The sequence below is a fragment of the Anastrepha obliqua genome, chromosome 6 (assembly GCF_027943255.1).
Source record: "Anastrepha obliqua isolate idAnaObli1 chromosome 6, idAnaObli1_1.0, whole genome shotgun sequence".
In the NCBI taxonomy this organism is placed as follows: Eukaryota; Metazoa; Arthropoda; class Insecta; order Diptera; family Tephritidae; genus Anastrepha; species Anastrepha obliqua.
The window spans coordinates 67,217,187-67,234,535 of record NC_072897.1 but is presented as its reverse complement, the minus strand read 5'-3'; the positions used below and the strand labels follow the sequence as shown (position 1 = coordinate 67,234,535).

Genomic DNA, 17,349 nt, shown 5'->3' with positions numbered 1-17,349 from the left:
AAGGAAAAGCCCCTTTCAAGAGTTTATATTTTGTAACCAATGTGGGTTCAAAATGGCGTTGGCAAATAAAAACCCTGTCAGTGCTTGACACTTGCACGTTGCAAGCCAAGGCCCTATTCTTACGTGTCTCTTCGTCCCTAGGAAACGCAAAAAGTATAACTTTATCCTTAGGCACGCAGCTCTCGATACAGCAGCTCCTTTTTTTCTTTTTTTCGGTCCACTTGTTCGGTGGAACATCCTCATAGCCTAATTAAAATTTTTATTTTAATTTTTACAAAATTTAAATTGAGGTATATTCAGTATAATCATATACATATATAAAACAAGAAACCGCACCCTCCGGGGATTTATAGTTTTCAAGTAATTAATTGTTAAAATTGTGTAATTTAGCGAAAGGATATTGTTGTTTTGAATACAAGTATAAAAACCAGTAAAAATGCGTTTGTGACCATATATTTTATGAATTGAAGTGAAATTTAGAACAAAATAGATACATATTCGTATTATATTGTACCAATTTATAAGTGTATTGTATTAAAATGCGTGTAAATATTGAAAGATATAAAAGTTGTTCATGAGCCACTCCCTTACATCTCAACCAAGTTTCATTAAATAAATCATTATACTTGGCTTCAAATTACCCATACGGCATTATCCTATACCCGATCCTTTAAATTCAAAAGTTTTTTATAAATATGTAAATAAAATAATGAGAATGTGCGCATTCAAGTTCAATTGGTTACAAGCAATCATAAGAGCTTTTCAATATTTGGCGCAATTTTCATATATGTATGTACATATATACATTTATCCAATCAAAATCAAATCTAATGCAATCAAACATTTTTTCCAATATTTGGCGCAATTTTCATATATGTAAACCTAAAATAAATATGTCCTTTGCTAATATATGTATATAAACATGCATACATAAAATTTCGCGCAATTTTCATAACTTAATTACATACATATGTCCTAAATTACGCGCAATTTTTATAAAAAAACCAAAAAGAACAAATCTGTAAACATGCATACAAATCATATGAACATATCAAATGAACAACTCTGTTCTGTACGCAAGCAAATGTAAGCTAATGTAAACTACATTTTTTTAAATTGCGTATCACTCTCTCCCTCTCATTTCTCTCTGGCAGCCATATTAATTAATTTCCTACTGTTAACTTGTGCTTTCCTACCCGTATTTTGTTATTCTCTGCATCAGAGAACGTAAATTCATAGAGAAGGCGCAGTCCCGGCCCGTTCCTCATTTTGGGCTCTAACAAAATATGGGTAAGAAAATGAAATCAGCACAAGTTAACAGTAGGAAATTAATTAATATGGCTGCCGGAGAGAAATGAGAGGGAGAGAGTGATATGCAAGTGTGAAAAAATATAGTTTACATTAGCTTACATTTGCTTGCGTACAGAACAGATTTGTTCATTTGATATGTCCATATGATTTGTATGCATGTTTACAGATTTGTTCTTTTTGGTTTTTTTATGAAAATTGCGCGTAATTGTATATATGTTTAGCGCACTTAAAAAGAGTTCAATATAATGCTCGATTAAATGATATGAAACCAAATTAAATCCAGTTTTTTTAACTAAATATATTTAACACTTTATTATAAAACAAAATAACTTAAAGTAGACACTTTTCCCTAGTAAAAATATGATAAAATAGAAGTACAGTACAATCGTGATAGTCCGACATTTCTTAATCCGACACGTTCGGTAATCCGACAACCTCATAACGTCTATGGATGCAATTGGCATTATTTTATTTTGATCAGTCGTAGCAGAGCGTGTAATTATTTTCTTTAAGTTTAGCAGTTACGTTTTTGTTCCCCCACTAAAAGACATATTAATAAAAAGATTATTTTTGCATTATGCATTTTGATCATAATTTTCGAATTAACAGTGATTAAATGGAACATTCGGTAGTCCGGAATATTTGATAATCCGACAACGAGTCGGTCCCGTATGTGTCGGACTATCACGATTGGACTGTAATTCTTATTAGCGCAGTTTTGATTTCTGTAAAAAATATGAAATATTTGTAAGAATTGAGAAAAGATTGTTGACTATTATTATTTACCATATCAATATCTATTAACTTTTGGCACCTGTCCAAAGGAATAGAGTTCCATGCTTCCTGTACACCTTCCCAAAGTTCATCGATATTTTTAAATTTTTTTTGTCCAACCATCGTCTTTACATCATTCCACAAGTTTTCGATTGGATTTAAATCCGGACTTTGTGCTGGGCAATCGAGCTGGGTAATATTTTCCTGCGAAAGCCAGTTTTGACCACTCCCGCAATATTTTTGGGATCGTTGTCGTGCATAAATATCCAATTTTTGCATGTTTGACTATTGCCATCTCATAAAGTCCATCCGTAATGTATGTATATATGAAATATGATATTCCAACCGCCCATGGCTCTGCAAGCTTTAAGGTCATTAGGAAGTTATTTGATATTGATCAAAAGAATTCCTATTTTAAAATTTGCCCAAAATTGACGGAAGCTCATATTTACCCAAGCATTTTCGAAAAAATGAGCGTTTCACGCGCAACAGAAGTATTGAGCAATTTGGTTGCGTCAGGTATTGACATGATGTGTAGTCAAAATTTATTTGGTAATGACGAAAACTTGATAAATTTTGCCAAGCCCACGCAGATATTTGTTAAAGAAATGAATGATCTTTTTGATGAACTCAATGCAAAGCATTTCCAGTCAACAAATCCATTAAGGTCTCCTCTGAAGCGGGATGATAGGGGCAAAGTTGAAAGACTATTAAGTTACTTCGAGTTCTTTAGTCCAATGTCTACAATGCGTGCATATTCTACTATTAAATGTATCCAAGGCTTTCGTACTACAATAAAATCGATGCAGGAATTGTGCGAGGAACTTTTTCAACAGCATCAAAATTTAAAATTTAAAATTGCTATAATATGAGAACAATTTCGTAATTCGTGCTTTCACAATTTTATATATTTTTTTTCATTTCAGGAAATGTATAATAAATACCTATTATTTATAATATTGTAATATATATACATATACTATATATGAGTAGTTAACTTACTTGTTGGTAAAAGTAAAAAATAGAGATTAAAAAAACTAGTGTTTCAATTTTCTTAAGGATAATAATATTTATTTGGTAAGAAGAACTTAAATGAACATATACCAATAATTTAATTCGACAGGATTTTCTTACAAAATCAGTATATTCGTTCAGCTAAATCAAATGAGTATCTGCATATGAAAAATCGTTCATATGGACGTGCAAAAGCAAACACGCATATACATAAATACATGCATACAAACTTCCATAGACATACATACATATGAGGCTGCGAGCACTTGCGACAGAAAAAATATTTCGATTTGCTATTGCTGTCGAGAATTTAGAACACATATTTACATACATATATTGATGCATACATATGTACGGAGCCGCGGCCACTCGACTTGACAAAAATTCAAGATTTACCAAATATTGGCAAATAATTCAACGCGAAATATTCCAATATTGACTATTTTCGAATGGTCGAGAAAATTGGCATATGGGCGGCTCGTTTTATGAATGAAAGTACTTTGCTCGTAGAAATATGAGCTCGAACTTATCAATGAATTTGCTTTTGTTGTGCTTTTTAATATATATTTGAAACTGTTCAGCGCCGTCGCGGGTAAATAATCATGGCGGTAACAGCTACGCCTAGGAATGCATTTTGTTCTTGTAGTCGCTAGGCTTAGAATTTTAGTTTTGGAAGCATACACATGTAGAGGCATAAAGTAAGTATGTGCGGTTATATGTATATACGAATATTCATTGTTTTGCTTAGAATAGAAACTTTTACGTACATATACAGTGAAACCTCCTCTTGCGGACACCTCCAACAAGCGGACACTCCCCATAACCGGAAAAAAACTGAGGAACCAAGCTTTATGTTATGTTTTTAGAACGAATTCCACTCTAATAACCGGACACTCTAATAACCGGACGCGGACACTTTTTCTCATTTTTTTTTGTTCTAATCACCTCCCGAAAGCGGACGCGGACCTCTCGGTAACGGACAAGCAGCATACTATATCACTGAACAAATGTGTAAAGAAAACAATAAAAACCTCTCATAAGCGGACGCGATACTCTAATCCGCGGACAACAAAGATAGTAGATAGACATTAGTTGAAATAAAAAAAGAATACATAACTAAACTAAACACACGAATCTACATGCTGAAACATGTGAACGTGTAACGGGATCTGTGTGTAACAATGTGTAGCTTTTAGCATGAAAAGAACAGAAATTGTTGAATAATTTGATTTGTATTTTGCAAAACTTTTATATTGTGTTAATTGTTTCAATAGTGAAAATGTCACAGAAAAAGAAAATGCTTTCCATTAAGGAAAAAGATGGACTTTTAAATGTGGTTGATAAGGAAAATTTATCTCTTCGTGCTCTAGCAAAGATGTCATTCCACACAAAATTTTAAATTTTTCAAAATTTGTTTGAAAGAGGAATGTGATTTTTGCATACATACATACATATGTATATTTGAAATATGTTTGCATACGTTTGTCTATTTGCCTTGAATTCTTTATTTGTAGATATGTATGAGAGGTGTATGAGCTGGGTTTTGAGGCAAGTCATGATTTTTTTCTGCCCACATGAATATGGATGGTAGATGTTATATGTATATATTCAACACTTTGTAGTATATGAATATACATACATATGTATATAATAATTTAAAAAGTACCAACATATTGCTGAATAATAACCCTTGATGTAAATGAATGGTTTACAAAGTTATTTTTTGTGTTATGATATTTGAATAATTTTGATAATAGACCTAAATTCAATACAATTTAGTCAATTAGATACTTAAAATTTCATATTCATGCATGCGTATACTTAGAATTATTATTATTATTATTTATTAGAGAAATATGAAATATAACACTAATTGATAGAGCACACTAGCTTCTTAGGCCGGTGCTATTGCGTTACTTAGAATTAATTTATTCATCTCACAAGAAGTAATCCATTTGCGCATGCAAAATGTCGACGGCAAATAAGCATGAAAGAAAAATGTACAAGTCTTCTGTTATTTTCTTTTCCCTAACACCAAATCATGGCATTTTACATTTCAATGCAAACGCTATATTTATTTCTGTTGACTACGCTCCGCTATGTTAACCCTCTTCTGTTAACTTCCTACCCTCGTTTTGATGTGTTTTGACATTTAATCTGCCCATTCGTTCCTGAGCCTTCTCTATAAATTTACGTTCTCTGGTGTACATCACCGGTCGCCTTCGTCTAGCTCATCTAATAGTAGGGTCAGGAAACTTGCGGTTTCGACAGGTTGGGCCCAGAGGGAGAGGGGTGTTAGATGAGTGGGTTTGATGGGGCATGTGAAAAGATGTTTAGTGTCATGCGGGGTGCCTTCACATGCCGGACATATGTTTAGTATGTCGGGGTCGATTCTGAATAGGTAGGAGTTTAACGTGCTACAGTATCCAGAACGTAGTTGTGCCAGGGTTACGTGAGAAGTTGGAGCTCTTTGTCTGCAATGGGTTGGAGTTTGACTCCGATGACGGCATTCAGGGATCGGGAGCTTGAGAAGGTGGCAAGAGTCTCCCGATGAATGTCGTTAATTGTCTGTCTGTACACTGTGCGACCAAGTAATTGTCGATCTGTTTTGTCCTGGATCTCGTCCGCGTAGTTAAGAAGGTGCCTTCTGACATGCCTGGGAGGTGGCTCAAGCTCAAGCAGGTGTCTGCATGGGTGGGACCTGCGGTAACTTCCTAACAGGAACTGCTTGCTGAGCAGTTTATTATACTCCTTTACAGGGAACATATGGGCCTTGCCATGTAGATGTTGTAGTCAGGGCATCACTACACCTCCTGTCCCAGTCCTAAAGTCAGTGTTTTGACAAGTCTGTAGCTTCGTCCACTGCGAATCACTGGTTCCAGGCGACCAGACAGGAGCAGCATAGTTTACAACCAGCCGGCCTATTGTTTTAAATGTCGATAGCAACATTTCTTTGTCTTTGCTCCAAGTGCTGCCGGCAAGCGATTTGAGAATCTTGTTGCTATTTTGGACTTTAGTGGCAATAGCGTTGTATGCGCTGAGAAGGATAGCAAAAAATCGAAGGTAACTCCCAAGATTTTGGGGTTGTAAACGGTCGGAATTGGTGTGTCATCGACTTTTACCTTAAGTTGCAGTTTGACCTCCTTTGTCTAGGTGGTGAAGAGGGACATTTGGGGGAAAGTTGTAGGTTCGTCACAGTAAAGAAGCGAAAAAGGCAGGCGAGGTTACCTTTGCGCACAGACCATCGATACCATTGTCCAACCCCATTGTCGTGGAGACTCTCTGGTGACTCGGGTAGTTTTGAGATATAGAAGTTTAAAAGCAAGGGGAAAAGGACACCACCTTACGGAGCTCCTCGCTTTATTTTCCTCTGTTTTGATATTTTGTCTCGAAGGACGACCTCTCAGGTAGTTCGCGGTCCACCACTTCAGCCCTAGCGGGAGTGTCGATAGTAAAATATCATCTAGTAGCGTGGCGTGGCTGACTGTGTCGAGAGCCTTTTTTAGGTCCAACGCTACTAGTCCTCTCGCAGGGACGGTTTTGGTTGAGTCCGCGGTTTATCTGAGTTTTAATGACGGTAAGTGCTGTGGTGGTACTGTGCACTCTTCGGAAGCCATGCTGGTGTAAGGCTGAGGTCAGGTGTTTCGTGTAGTGGGAGAAGAAGGGCTTAAAGAGTCCTTACTACTGGGGAGAGAATAGTTATCGGCCGATAAGAATCCTCAGGTTTGGCGGGTTTCCCAAGTTTCGGTAGTGTGACTACTCTCCCTGCTTTCCAGTTGTCACAAATTATGAGAGTGCCCATAGACATATTGAAAACCCTTTTGAGGTATTCTACCCCCAATGGACACCACCCGTTGCACTTATTACACCTAACCGAAGTGGAGCTCAGGTGGAGCCGTTTGTGGCAAAAGCAGCAATAGAATAGTACTTCTGGTCCAGGGTTGGGTTCGATATCAGTCCTGAAGAGAAGTATTTAGAGCAGACGTGCTGCGTAGGATTGCTCTATGACGATAGATTGGAGGTGAGGTACGGTACACTAGACAAGGCTAGTTTATGGGGCGGCAGCGCTTGGACGGGAAAAACCCGAGTCATTCCGGTAACATACAACCGGATGCCATGGGAATGCAAAAATATTGACGTCTGCCTTATTTCTGAAACGCACTTTACCAAACAATAGCACATTGAATTCTAGCACTATAATGTCTAGAACACTACTCACCCAAGCAACTGACCAAGGGGTGGTACGAGTATTGCCGTAAAATTAAGAAAAATATTGAACACTGTGAAGATTTCAATTTAAGTACAGGAACATTCCAAGCCACAAATGTAACATTTAAAACAAAAAACCAACCACTTTCAATCACGTTTAACCACAGTGAAACTGCGTGAGCTGTACAAAGCAGCGCGAGAAATTGGATGTGACTTCATTTCAACGGCGAAACTAAAATATTGGCCAACTGATATCAATAAAACTCCAGACCTGATCGACTTTTTCATTATAAAAAAACTGTCAACTGTTATTCAAATAGCCGAAGGTTCGGATCATTCACCAATATTTTTAACTATCAGTGAAACAATAATCGAGAGTGAAAGTAGTAAGACGCTCCATAATAAAAATACTGACTGGAAACCGTTTGCAAAAATTCTTCAAAATATTCAGCAAAATGATTTCTTGATAACCACGAAATTCAGAAATCCGTCTGGATGAGTACACCCAATTTCAGCTCTAGTTAACTACCCCAAAGAAATTAAGCAGCTCATCACAAACAAAAGAAAATTACGCCGAAAATGGCAACAAACTTGTTACCCCAGTGACAGAAGAAAGCTAAACAAAGCATCACAAGATTTGAATAGTGAATTTTATTAAAAATTATTCAATAAATAAGTACATTTCAAGCTTAAGACCTGATAAAAAACGTGACTACTCACTTTGAAAGTGTACTAAATATTTGAATAGACCAAACTGTCATGTTCATCCAATCAAAGAAAGATAATAATACAAAAAAGTGACAAAGACAAGACAATAGCTTTTGCAAAGCACTTAACAAAAACTTGCCAGCCTTACGAAAGTCAATGTGAAAATTTTATACTCTTACTGTGAACGAAAACACCCCCATTTCATTAATTTCTATAAAAGAACTCAAAAGAGAAATTAAACAACTACAATATAAAAAAGTGCCCGGATTCGATTTAATTACGCTGAGCTATATAAATTTGGTTAAATTAGTAAGGTTATTTAATCATTCAATCTTTCTCCACTATGTTGCAACCCTGTGAAAAGTTGCAGAAATAATAGTGATTCCAAAACCGAGAAGAGAGCTACATCTTGTTTTCTTATACCGACCAATCTCGTTGCTGCCTCATTGGTAAGTTATTTGAAAAGCGGATGAGCTTAAGAAGTATCGACTCTAAAAACCTGTTACCTTCGCATCAATTTGGCTTTCGCAGTAAACACTCAACCATCAATCAGGTGCACAGAATCACACCTGAAATAGAAAACACTTTTGAACAGTATTCTTGGACGTCGCCCTCCTAAAGTCGTATCTAAGCGAACGCTACTCTCGCGTTAAACAAGGAAACGAATAATATAACCTTGAAGAATGAAATGCTGGTGTGCCACAAGGAAGCATTCTTGGTCCCCTCTTATACCTTTTATATACCAGGAACTTGCCGATACCCCCGAATAGCTTGATCCCCACTTTTGCCGAAGACACTGTTATCCTAGCAATTGGAAAAAGTGCTGAAGAAGCTGCAGCCAAACTTCAAATTGCAACAAATGCTACTAAAAAATGGACGAAGGCTTGGCATATAAGATTGAACAAGTCAGTTCTTCAAAACGTCACAAACAAAAAACGGTCGATGCTAAGCCTTGATGGAAGGAGCCTATAAAACTGAAACGGCTTGAAGGTAATAAAAATGAAATGGCTATTTGAACGAAGATCAAAGCTGTCCATATATAACAAGATATCTATATATAAACATATTATAAAGCTTGCGTGGTCCTAAGGCGTGCAACTATGCGGTTGCCCCAGTCAAAGTTACATATGACTCCAGAATAAAATCCTTAGAGATATTCTCACTTCACATTGGTTCGTTCGCGATATGGATCTTCATTGTGACTTCAATATCCCTACAATCGCTGAAGAAATTAAAAAACAAGCAGAAGCCCACTACCTCAGGCTTCAAAGGCACGTGAATAAGGAAGCTAACAAACTCCTCAACACCCCGACTTCATCGAGTCAAACCACATGATCTAGCATCATGGCTGTTAACTTAAGAAAGGGACTATGAAAATCTATTCACAAAGTTCTCTTATGTTACCAAAATTGCACTGCTCGTTAGTTTATGTGTAACTAGTTGCAGTGTTAATAAACATTGTTGTTTGTATTGAAAAAATAAAATGAAATAAATATGCTCGACTGGTGAACGTGTGTGGATATGCAAGGCAATTACTTACTTCCAATATCGTCACTTCGTTGTAGCACGTATCCCTAAGTGACTCAAGCTGTGAAACTTACCCATAGTGAGATTTCGAAATTTGTTAGGAACGGTTACCAGAAACTGTGCTCAGTGTTAATACCAGGAACTGTAATCCGACTGAGTTGAATGTTGTCGCGCAGTGAGTTGAATGACTTGTGGGGTCGATTTTTGAGAGTAAATCCGGAACTATGTATGTTGTTCTTTCCTGGAACGTGGCTAATGTTGTGAATTCACTGATATAATTATCTGCGCTGCACTTCCGTGAAATAATATTTTCGCTAGGTTTAGTGAATGCAAATGACAGTGTGATCGCAGTAAACTTTAAAGCCGCGCCCTTCCAGTAAGTGCTTGAAATATTTTATTGATTCTCTTAGTATTCTTAATTAGAACTTGTAATCGTTGTTGCATTTCAGCAGCATTTCTTATAAAGTGACGATAGAAATTATTCATTAATATGAATCATTTTAACTAGTTATATATGGTTAGAATTTGAATAAGAAAATCGATTTATTTTATTTTATTTTCTTAATGCACATATACAGCGCACGCTCGATAACGTGAACGCTCTAAAGCGTGAACACCCCAAAACGTGAACAGACATTTTGGTGCATTGACTACTCTAAACCGTGAAAAAACCCAAAAAGCTCTATAACATGAAAAATAAACGCTACAATTATTTGAATGTAGTTTACATTGATCTCAGGTAATTCTGAAATTGGGGAATCCCCTAATTATAAAATAGGCATTTTATTCGTAATTGCAAGTAAGGAGTAAAATATATTTGTCGCGGTTTTGGTTTTGCAAAGTGTGTTTCGTCTTATATTTTCTTGTGAAAATGAGTTCTAAAAAACCCGTGTTCTTGACAACAAAACAAAATGCTAAAATTCTCGGTTTTTTAGAAAAAGGCTCATCTGTCAGGGTTTTAGCAAAGAAATATATATAATATAATGTTGCTAAATCAACAATTTGTAACATTAAAGCGAAGTGATTTTAAAATGCGTGAACAACACGTATTATGGACCTCTGCGTTCTTCAGAGTTCCCCAAAATGGAGAGAGCTCTTTATCGTTGCTTTATCTGAATGCGAGATAAAAACTGGCCAGTAAAGCACTAATGTTGAAAGAAAAGGCAAAAACATTGCATGCAAAACTTAAAGAAAATGAAGCAAACTTCTTCGCTAGTGATGGATGGCTCCAAGGATTCAAGAAGAGGTACGGTATATCAGGCGAAAAACTGTCTTCGCAACCTCAGCTAGTGGATCCGTTTAAAGAAAAACTTAAAGCTAAAATGGTGGAATTGTAGTTGTGCAACGATCAGTTATATAATGATGATGAGTCGGGGTTATTTTGGAGAGTTTTGCCAGAGAAACTGTACGCGTCATGTTTGGAAAAGAGAGCCCCGGGGGTAAAGTCTGAGAAGCAGCAAATCACGTTTAAATGCCACTGCATCCCACAAGCTTAAGCTTTAGTTAATTGGAAAGGCGAAGAATCCGCGCTGTTTTAAAAACTTTCAGTGTCCTACCGACTATAAGAGCTCGAAATCCGCCTGGATGACGTCGGCTATTTTCATGAGTCATTTGTTCCACAGGTGAATATTCCTTTTAAGTTTTGTCCGATTTTTAAGGTTAACTGGTTGTTTTTTAAGGTTATATCGCTTTTGAAGGAGAAAACCTTACCAATTAAAGCTCTTCTCTTAATCGACTACGCTTCTTCTCACCCAAATGAAGCTGAACTGACAACGGAGAATGGGCAAATTTCGGCAATGTTTATGCCACCAAACGTTGCTCTCCTCATTCAACCGATGGATCAGAATGCAATAAAAATCACTGAGTTGCATTACAGAAACAGTCTGCTAGCTTCAATAGCAGCACAAAGTCCGATTTGCTCGAGTCGTTGAAAAAAATTAACTTAAAAATAGCTATAAATCTTTTGGATGCGTCTTGGTTTCGTGTTGGTGAAGCAACATTAGCTAAGTGCTGGAACAGTATTTTCAATTTTGCGGTGATGATCCCGAAGTTAATGTTCCGTTGGCCGTTTTAAAAGAAAAATGGGAAGCTGAAATCCGCACCTTGATGAGCAACACCGTCGATCTGCTTAGTAGCCTAATTCTGAGGTTCGTTCGTGATCGCAGATATGCTCAAAAATATGTATGTGGGTTATTGAAAAAACTTTTTTTTATTAAAAATTTCAGATTGAATTCACGTTACCAGCGATTCATGAATGGAACGAAGATATCGAGGACGGCAATGCAGATGACGATCATCAACAAGAGGACGAATCCGATGATGACAGCGTATCAGAGCAACTGGAGAAAATTAAGCCGGCTGAAGCAGTTGAAATATTCAACAAAGCGTTGATATGGGCTGGGGGAGCCTGTTATCCCTAGAGGGCGCGTTCCCGGGTGGTGGATAGGGGAACACCTCCCAGATATGGAAGGTAGCAGAGTAGGTCTCCCGCGAACCACACAGGCCGAAGACGGAAACTTCGTTAAAAAAAACTCCCTCAACCTAAGGTGTGATGCGACCCGTGCCTATTGGGTGGGTTTGGCAGCCGGGGGACTAAATAAGGCTGTCTTTGTACGGAGCCCTCCTGATATCAGGCCGCCTCAGGTTGTAATGGTGGTCTTCCCATGGTATGGGGCGCTGCCATGGCCGACCGTTTATTTCCCCCAATTCCTCCTTGGTCACCGCGCATGGCGACATGCGCAGCTCTTTGGGCGGGGCAGGTGACCGTACGAACCAGAAAAATGAAGCTAAACAAAAAACAAAAATCGGATAGTGGCGAGAAATAGACGGACAAAGTGACGGAAAGACAAACGGACGCATTGACAGCACAAGACAGACAAACGGACACACATACTAAGCGACAGAACAAATAATCGGTCACCCATGACAAACTGGGGATCGGATCTTCCTCGGAGGATGAGCTCCTGGCCTCTAGCCAGGAAACAGTGGAGGGTAAAGCTGTAGGCCACAGCACGCCAACAACCATAAATGAACCGACAACATCCGCTAAAGCCATGGGGCAAAAGCGCGCTAATAAAGGCCCATCAAGGTATAAGCTCCTCCTTCAAATCACAGAAGAGAGCCTTGAACCACTGCAAAAAGTGGAAAATAAACTTCGGTTTGGCATACGGAAGGCCCAGCTGAAGATATTCCGGAGGACCGAGGTGAGTCTTTATATAATTTTATTATTAATACTAACTTATCTTTATGTAACAGGGGTAACACTCCCACTTTCACCTTTCCTAGTACGGAGTACTTCAGAGGATGGGAGGAAGTGATTGATGTTACTCTACTGTCTGAAAATTGCTCAGTAAGGGTAGATAATTGGAGGGTATCCAATAAAAGGTCTTTTTCTGATCATAGTTGGATCCTCTACGATTTGGATCTTAAGGTAGATCCACCCCTACCGTATTGAAATCCTTTAAGAACCAACTGGAAGAGGTTCAAAAATGCAGTAAACAAGAGGATAGGAGAGATTCCTATCCCTCAAATCACTCTCACGGAAAACTTTGAGAGTAGGGTCATAACACTGGAAAAGGCATTTAGTAGGGCCTGCCCCATAAAATTTAGCAAAAAAACTCACCCTCCTTAGTGGAGCAGTGAGCTCTTAAAACTAAGGGAAAAATTTAGATCAACGTTTAACCTCAGCTACTCGACGGGAAATTGGGAATTGTACAGAGAAAGTCGGAGACAGTACAAGAAGGCAATCAGGGCCGCCAAAAAAGAGAGCTGGAGGTACTTTTGTTCGTCAATCGAATCCACCAGGGATTCGGCTAGGCTCAGCCGTGTTCTTTCCAAAGACCACTCAATGGCTTCTTGGGTCAAGAAACCTGATGGAACTTGGACTGCTACAGCGGAAGAATCGATAGAGCTTCTGCTAAATACGCATTTTCCGGGATGCAGCGCTTACGAAAGTGAGAGGGGACACATTAGGCGGAGCCAATATAATCCACAGCATCTCGCAAATGAAATTATTACCAAAGAAAAAGTTGCATGGGCAATCAAATCTTTCTCACCCTTTAAATCTCCGGGGCCAGATGGGATCATTCCAAAGATGTTACAGGAAGCCTTGGACTGTATCCTACCATGGCTAGAGGAAATTTTTAAAGCGTGTTTAAACTTAGGTCATATTCCAGATAGCTGGAAACTAGTCAAGGTCGTCTTCATACCAAAAGTAGGTAGAAGAGGATATGAATCAGCGAAGGACTTCAGGCCAATTAGTCTTTCGTCTTTCCTGTTAAAAAATTTTGAAAGACTTTTGGATATGCACCTCAGAAGCTCTTTGGAGAGTCTTTGGCCAATCTACGGAGACAGCGCTTCACGAGGTAATCCGAACAATAGAGGGCTCTCCAGAGAGCAAACATTATACCATGGCGGCATTCTTGGATATCGAAGGCGCCTTTAACAATGTTAGCACAGATGCCATCCAACGGGCGTTGATAGACCTGGAGGTGGACAGTTGCATTAGTAACTGGGTCATCTCCATGCTAGAAATCAGGATCATCAAAGCTAATATGGGTAATATCAACATAACCAAGAAGGTCCACGGGGGCACTCCATAAGGGGGAGTATTATCTCCACTTTTTGGATATGTGTGATCAGCAAAATCTTAATAAAACTTAACGGAGGTGAGGTAAAAGTGGTGGCGTACGCTGATGATGTGGTGCTAATGGTGTCAGGACTGTGTCCATATACGATCAGTGGGATCATCCAAAGGGCGTTAGGCGAGCTTAACTCTTGGGCCACAGGATGTGGGCTAAGTTTAAACCCGCGTAAAACAGAACTTATGCTTTTTACCACCAGATACAAGGTACCAATTTTTACCCTACCAAATATCAACGGACAAACTCTGTCTTTATTAACCAGTGCAAAGTACTTAGGGGTAATTTTGGACTCCAAACTTAGCTGGAAGTTAAACGTCGAAGAACGGGTAAGGAAAGCAGAAATTGCTTTATATGCCTGCAAACGTATGCTTGGAAGAAGTTGGGGTCTTCAACCTAAGCATACATTATGGCTGTATAAGGCGGTTATACGACCCATTCTATCGTATGGTTCGGTAGTTTGGTGGAAAGCTCTAGGGAGAGAGTACAATACCAAATTACTCGGCAGAATACAAAGATCAGCCTGTGCAATAACGGTCGGTGGAATCAGATCATGTCCTAGAGAGGCTCTCAATTCACTGACACACGTTATTCCAATAGACCTACATATAAAGAAGACGGCAACCATGAGTGCATTTAGGTTAAATGAAGCGGGTCGCTGGAAAGAAAAAACTTATGGTCACGCTAGTCTATTATTGCGACAAACTCAGTTAACCTCGGTGAGGACTGATTACATCGTCCCGATGGTAACGTTCAATAGGAATTTTGCCACACTCTTTCCATCTAAAAAAGAATGGAATAAGGGATTCTCTCTAAACAACTTCGATACCACAGTCTATACAGATGGCAGTAAAATGGATTGTGGTGTCGGAGCTGGTATATATTCTCAGAGGCTTGGAATTGAAAAATCTGTGCGTCTCCCTAATACCGGTAGCGTCTTCCAAGCGGAAGTACTAGCAATTGGGGAAGCCTGTAGGTTACTAATCGCAGATTTCTCTTTTAAGGGAATTCTTTCGGATAGCCAAGCTGCAATCCAGGCGCCGGATGCGACTATAACAACCTCTAAAGTGGTGGAGCAAAGTAGGAATAGCCTCACCAACTTGAGTGAAAACCATAGAGTAACCTTAATTTGGGTCTCGGAACACCGAAACATAGAGGGTAACGAAAAAGCTGATGAACTGGCAAGAGGGGGATCTGCCATGAATAGTGCTCTTGCAGTACCAGTACTCACTCCACTAGGTGCGGTCAAGAATGCAATTTCCCTAAAATACCTTCGAATTGCAGAGTGTAGATGGAGAGACCAGACGAAATGCAAAATCAGCAGAACGTTATGGCCCACCTACAACCTCAAGCAATCGTCGACATTAATACACATGAAACGACGGGACACCTGTAGACTTACGGTAGTCATAACTGGCTTCTGGTCTATCGGAGAACAAGCCGCCAAAATGGGCATCCCTCACAACACATACTGTCATAGTTGTAAACAACCGGAGAAAAAAGAAACAATCTTCCATTTTCTCTGTGAATGCCCTGCTCTATGGAAGGACAGAATGTCAAGCCTGGGCAAACCGCTGTTCGAGAGTCTCGAGCAGCTGTCTGGCTTAGACGTCAACAACCTAATAAGGTTCCTAAACCGCACAGACTGGATATAGTCCTGCTGTAAATAACTGTTAAACAATTTGGTAACGAGAATGTGGCAACAAAATGGTGCGGAAGCGCTGGATGAATCACCACTCTAACCAACCAACCAACCATGGGCTGGTCATGAAGACGTCGATCAAAATGATATGAGTGCGCTAAGACGGTTAAGGGAGTTCAAGTGCTACAAGATACAAAAAAAGATGACTGATTTTTTTTAAATAAAACCATCGTATGACTTAATTTTCAATTAATATGTAACGAAAACAAGAATAAAATGTTAATTTAAATGTGAAAAAATGTATTTAAATACTTAGTATTTTTGGGCATTCCAAAACGTGAACACTTTTGTTAGCGTGAACTGCCTTGGTTTGAATTAGTTCACGTTATCGAGTGTGCGCTATATTTGAGATTAAACACAGAAAATTTAGTATCGTTATGGTGAATATTTTCGAAGTTACACCCAAATTTGAAAAGGCGTTTCAGACTGCTTGAAAGTACAAGACGCTGTCGCTCCTTACCTTTAACGCTTTTTATGCACCTGCCTATTGTAAACGTTCCCTTCTAATGTATTTTGAGGCGTAAAGCAGCAGTGTGCTATTGGTTTTTTTATACCTGAAAGGTAAATTTTTATTTTTCTCTCCCCAAACTGGAAAATATTTAAGAGTGGGAGTCAGTAAAGCAGCTGAGCCAAGCAGTCAATTTATGTGTTTCTTCATATTTTTTTCTGTAATTTTTTCGTGAAAATGAAGTCTTATAGAAAATCCCTTAACATACGTAAGTCGAGAACAAAAAAGCGCAAAAATGTTTTTTATCCAAACACAGCTCAAACGGATGAAACGGAGAAAAAATTTAAAGAGCAAGAGGAAATCTCAGTTTAAAAATTTAAAGAACAAGAGTTTAAATTTTTTAACAGTTTTTGCAGCAATTTCTGGAGATGTGAAATATAATATCTGAGACGGAAATGTTAAGTTTTAAACTGCTTCTGAACGAGGACTTGGTTTTAAAATTGTTTTGCAGTGTGATAAATGTGCAGATCGTAACATAAATTGTAGTCCTTTTGTCGCCCACTCTTATGAAATAATCGAATAATTTTTATTTGTCATGAGAGTTCGGATTGGGGTTAAAAGATTTAGAAAAATTGTGTGGATTAATGGACATGCTAGCTTTTATTTCACAGCCCACTTACGATTTAATAATGAATAATATTCACTCCAGTGTAAAAACAGCCACCGAAAAAGTTTGTCAACAGGCTTGTCCTGAAGAAAAAAATTGACTTCCGAACATCAAGGTGATGAACCGGCAGCTACAGGCATATTTAATGAAGGAATGGGATCTCTATTGTATTATATGAATAGGAATTACACTTGGGCCCAATGCGCATTGATATGCCGAAAAAGAAGATGAGCAGCGCGTGAGAGCACCCGAGATGGAAGAATGACCGGATGACAACATCAGCTCGATTTATTAGAAGCTGCCGAAGCGGCGGAGGGTGTATTATATGGTCCTGGAATATACAACTCCA

At 38.5% G+C, this 17,349-nt stretch overlaps 1 protein-coding gene across 1 annotated transcript; it reads left to right on the top strand.

Annotated features, from left to right (window-relative positions):
- The first annotated feature begins 11,649 nt into the window (after positions 1 to 11,649).
- LOC129250662 (uncharacterized) lies at positions 11,650 to 11,963 on the top strand. Its single transcript, XM_054890267.1, has 2 exons — positions 11,650 to 11,694; positions 11,769 to 11,963. The coding sequence occupies exons 1-2, from the start codon at positions 11,650 to 11,652 to the stop codon at positions 11,961 to 11,963; spliced, it is 240 nt and encodes a 79-aa protein (XP_054746242.1).
- Positions 11,964 to 17,349: the final 5,386 nt, after the last annotated feature.

Excerpts from the sequence above, each read along its gene's own strand:
- LOC129250662 (XM_054890267.1), top strand. The coding sequence starts at position 11,650 with ATGAGCAACACCGTCGATCTGCTTAGTAGCCTAATTCTGAGGTTC. Across the intron at positions 11,695-11,768 it reads GTAGCCTAATTCTGAGGTTC|ATTGAATTCACGTTACCAGC; the intron begins GTTCGTGATCGC and ends TAAAAATTTCAG.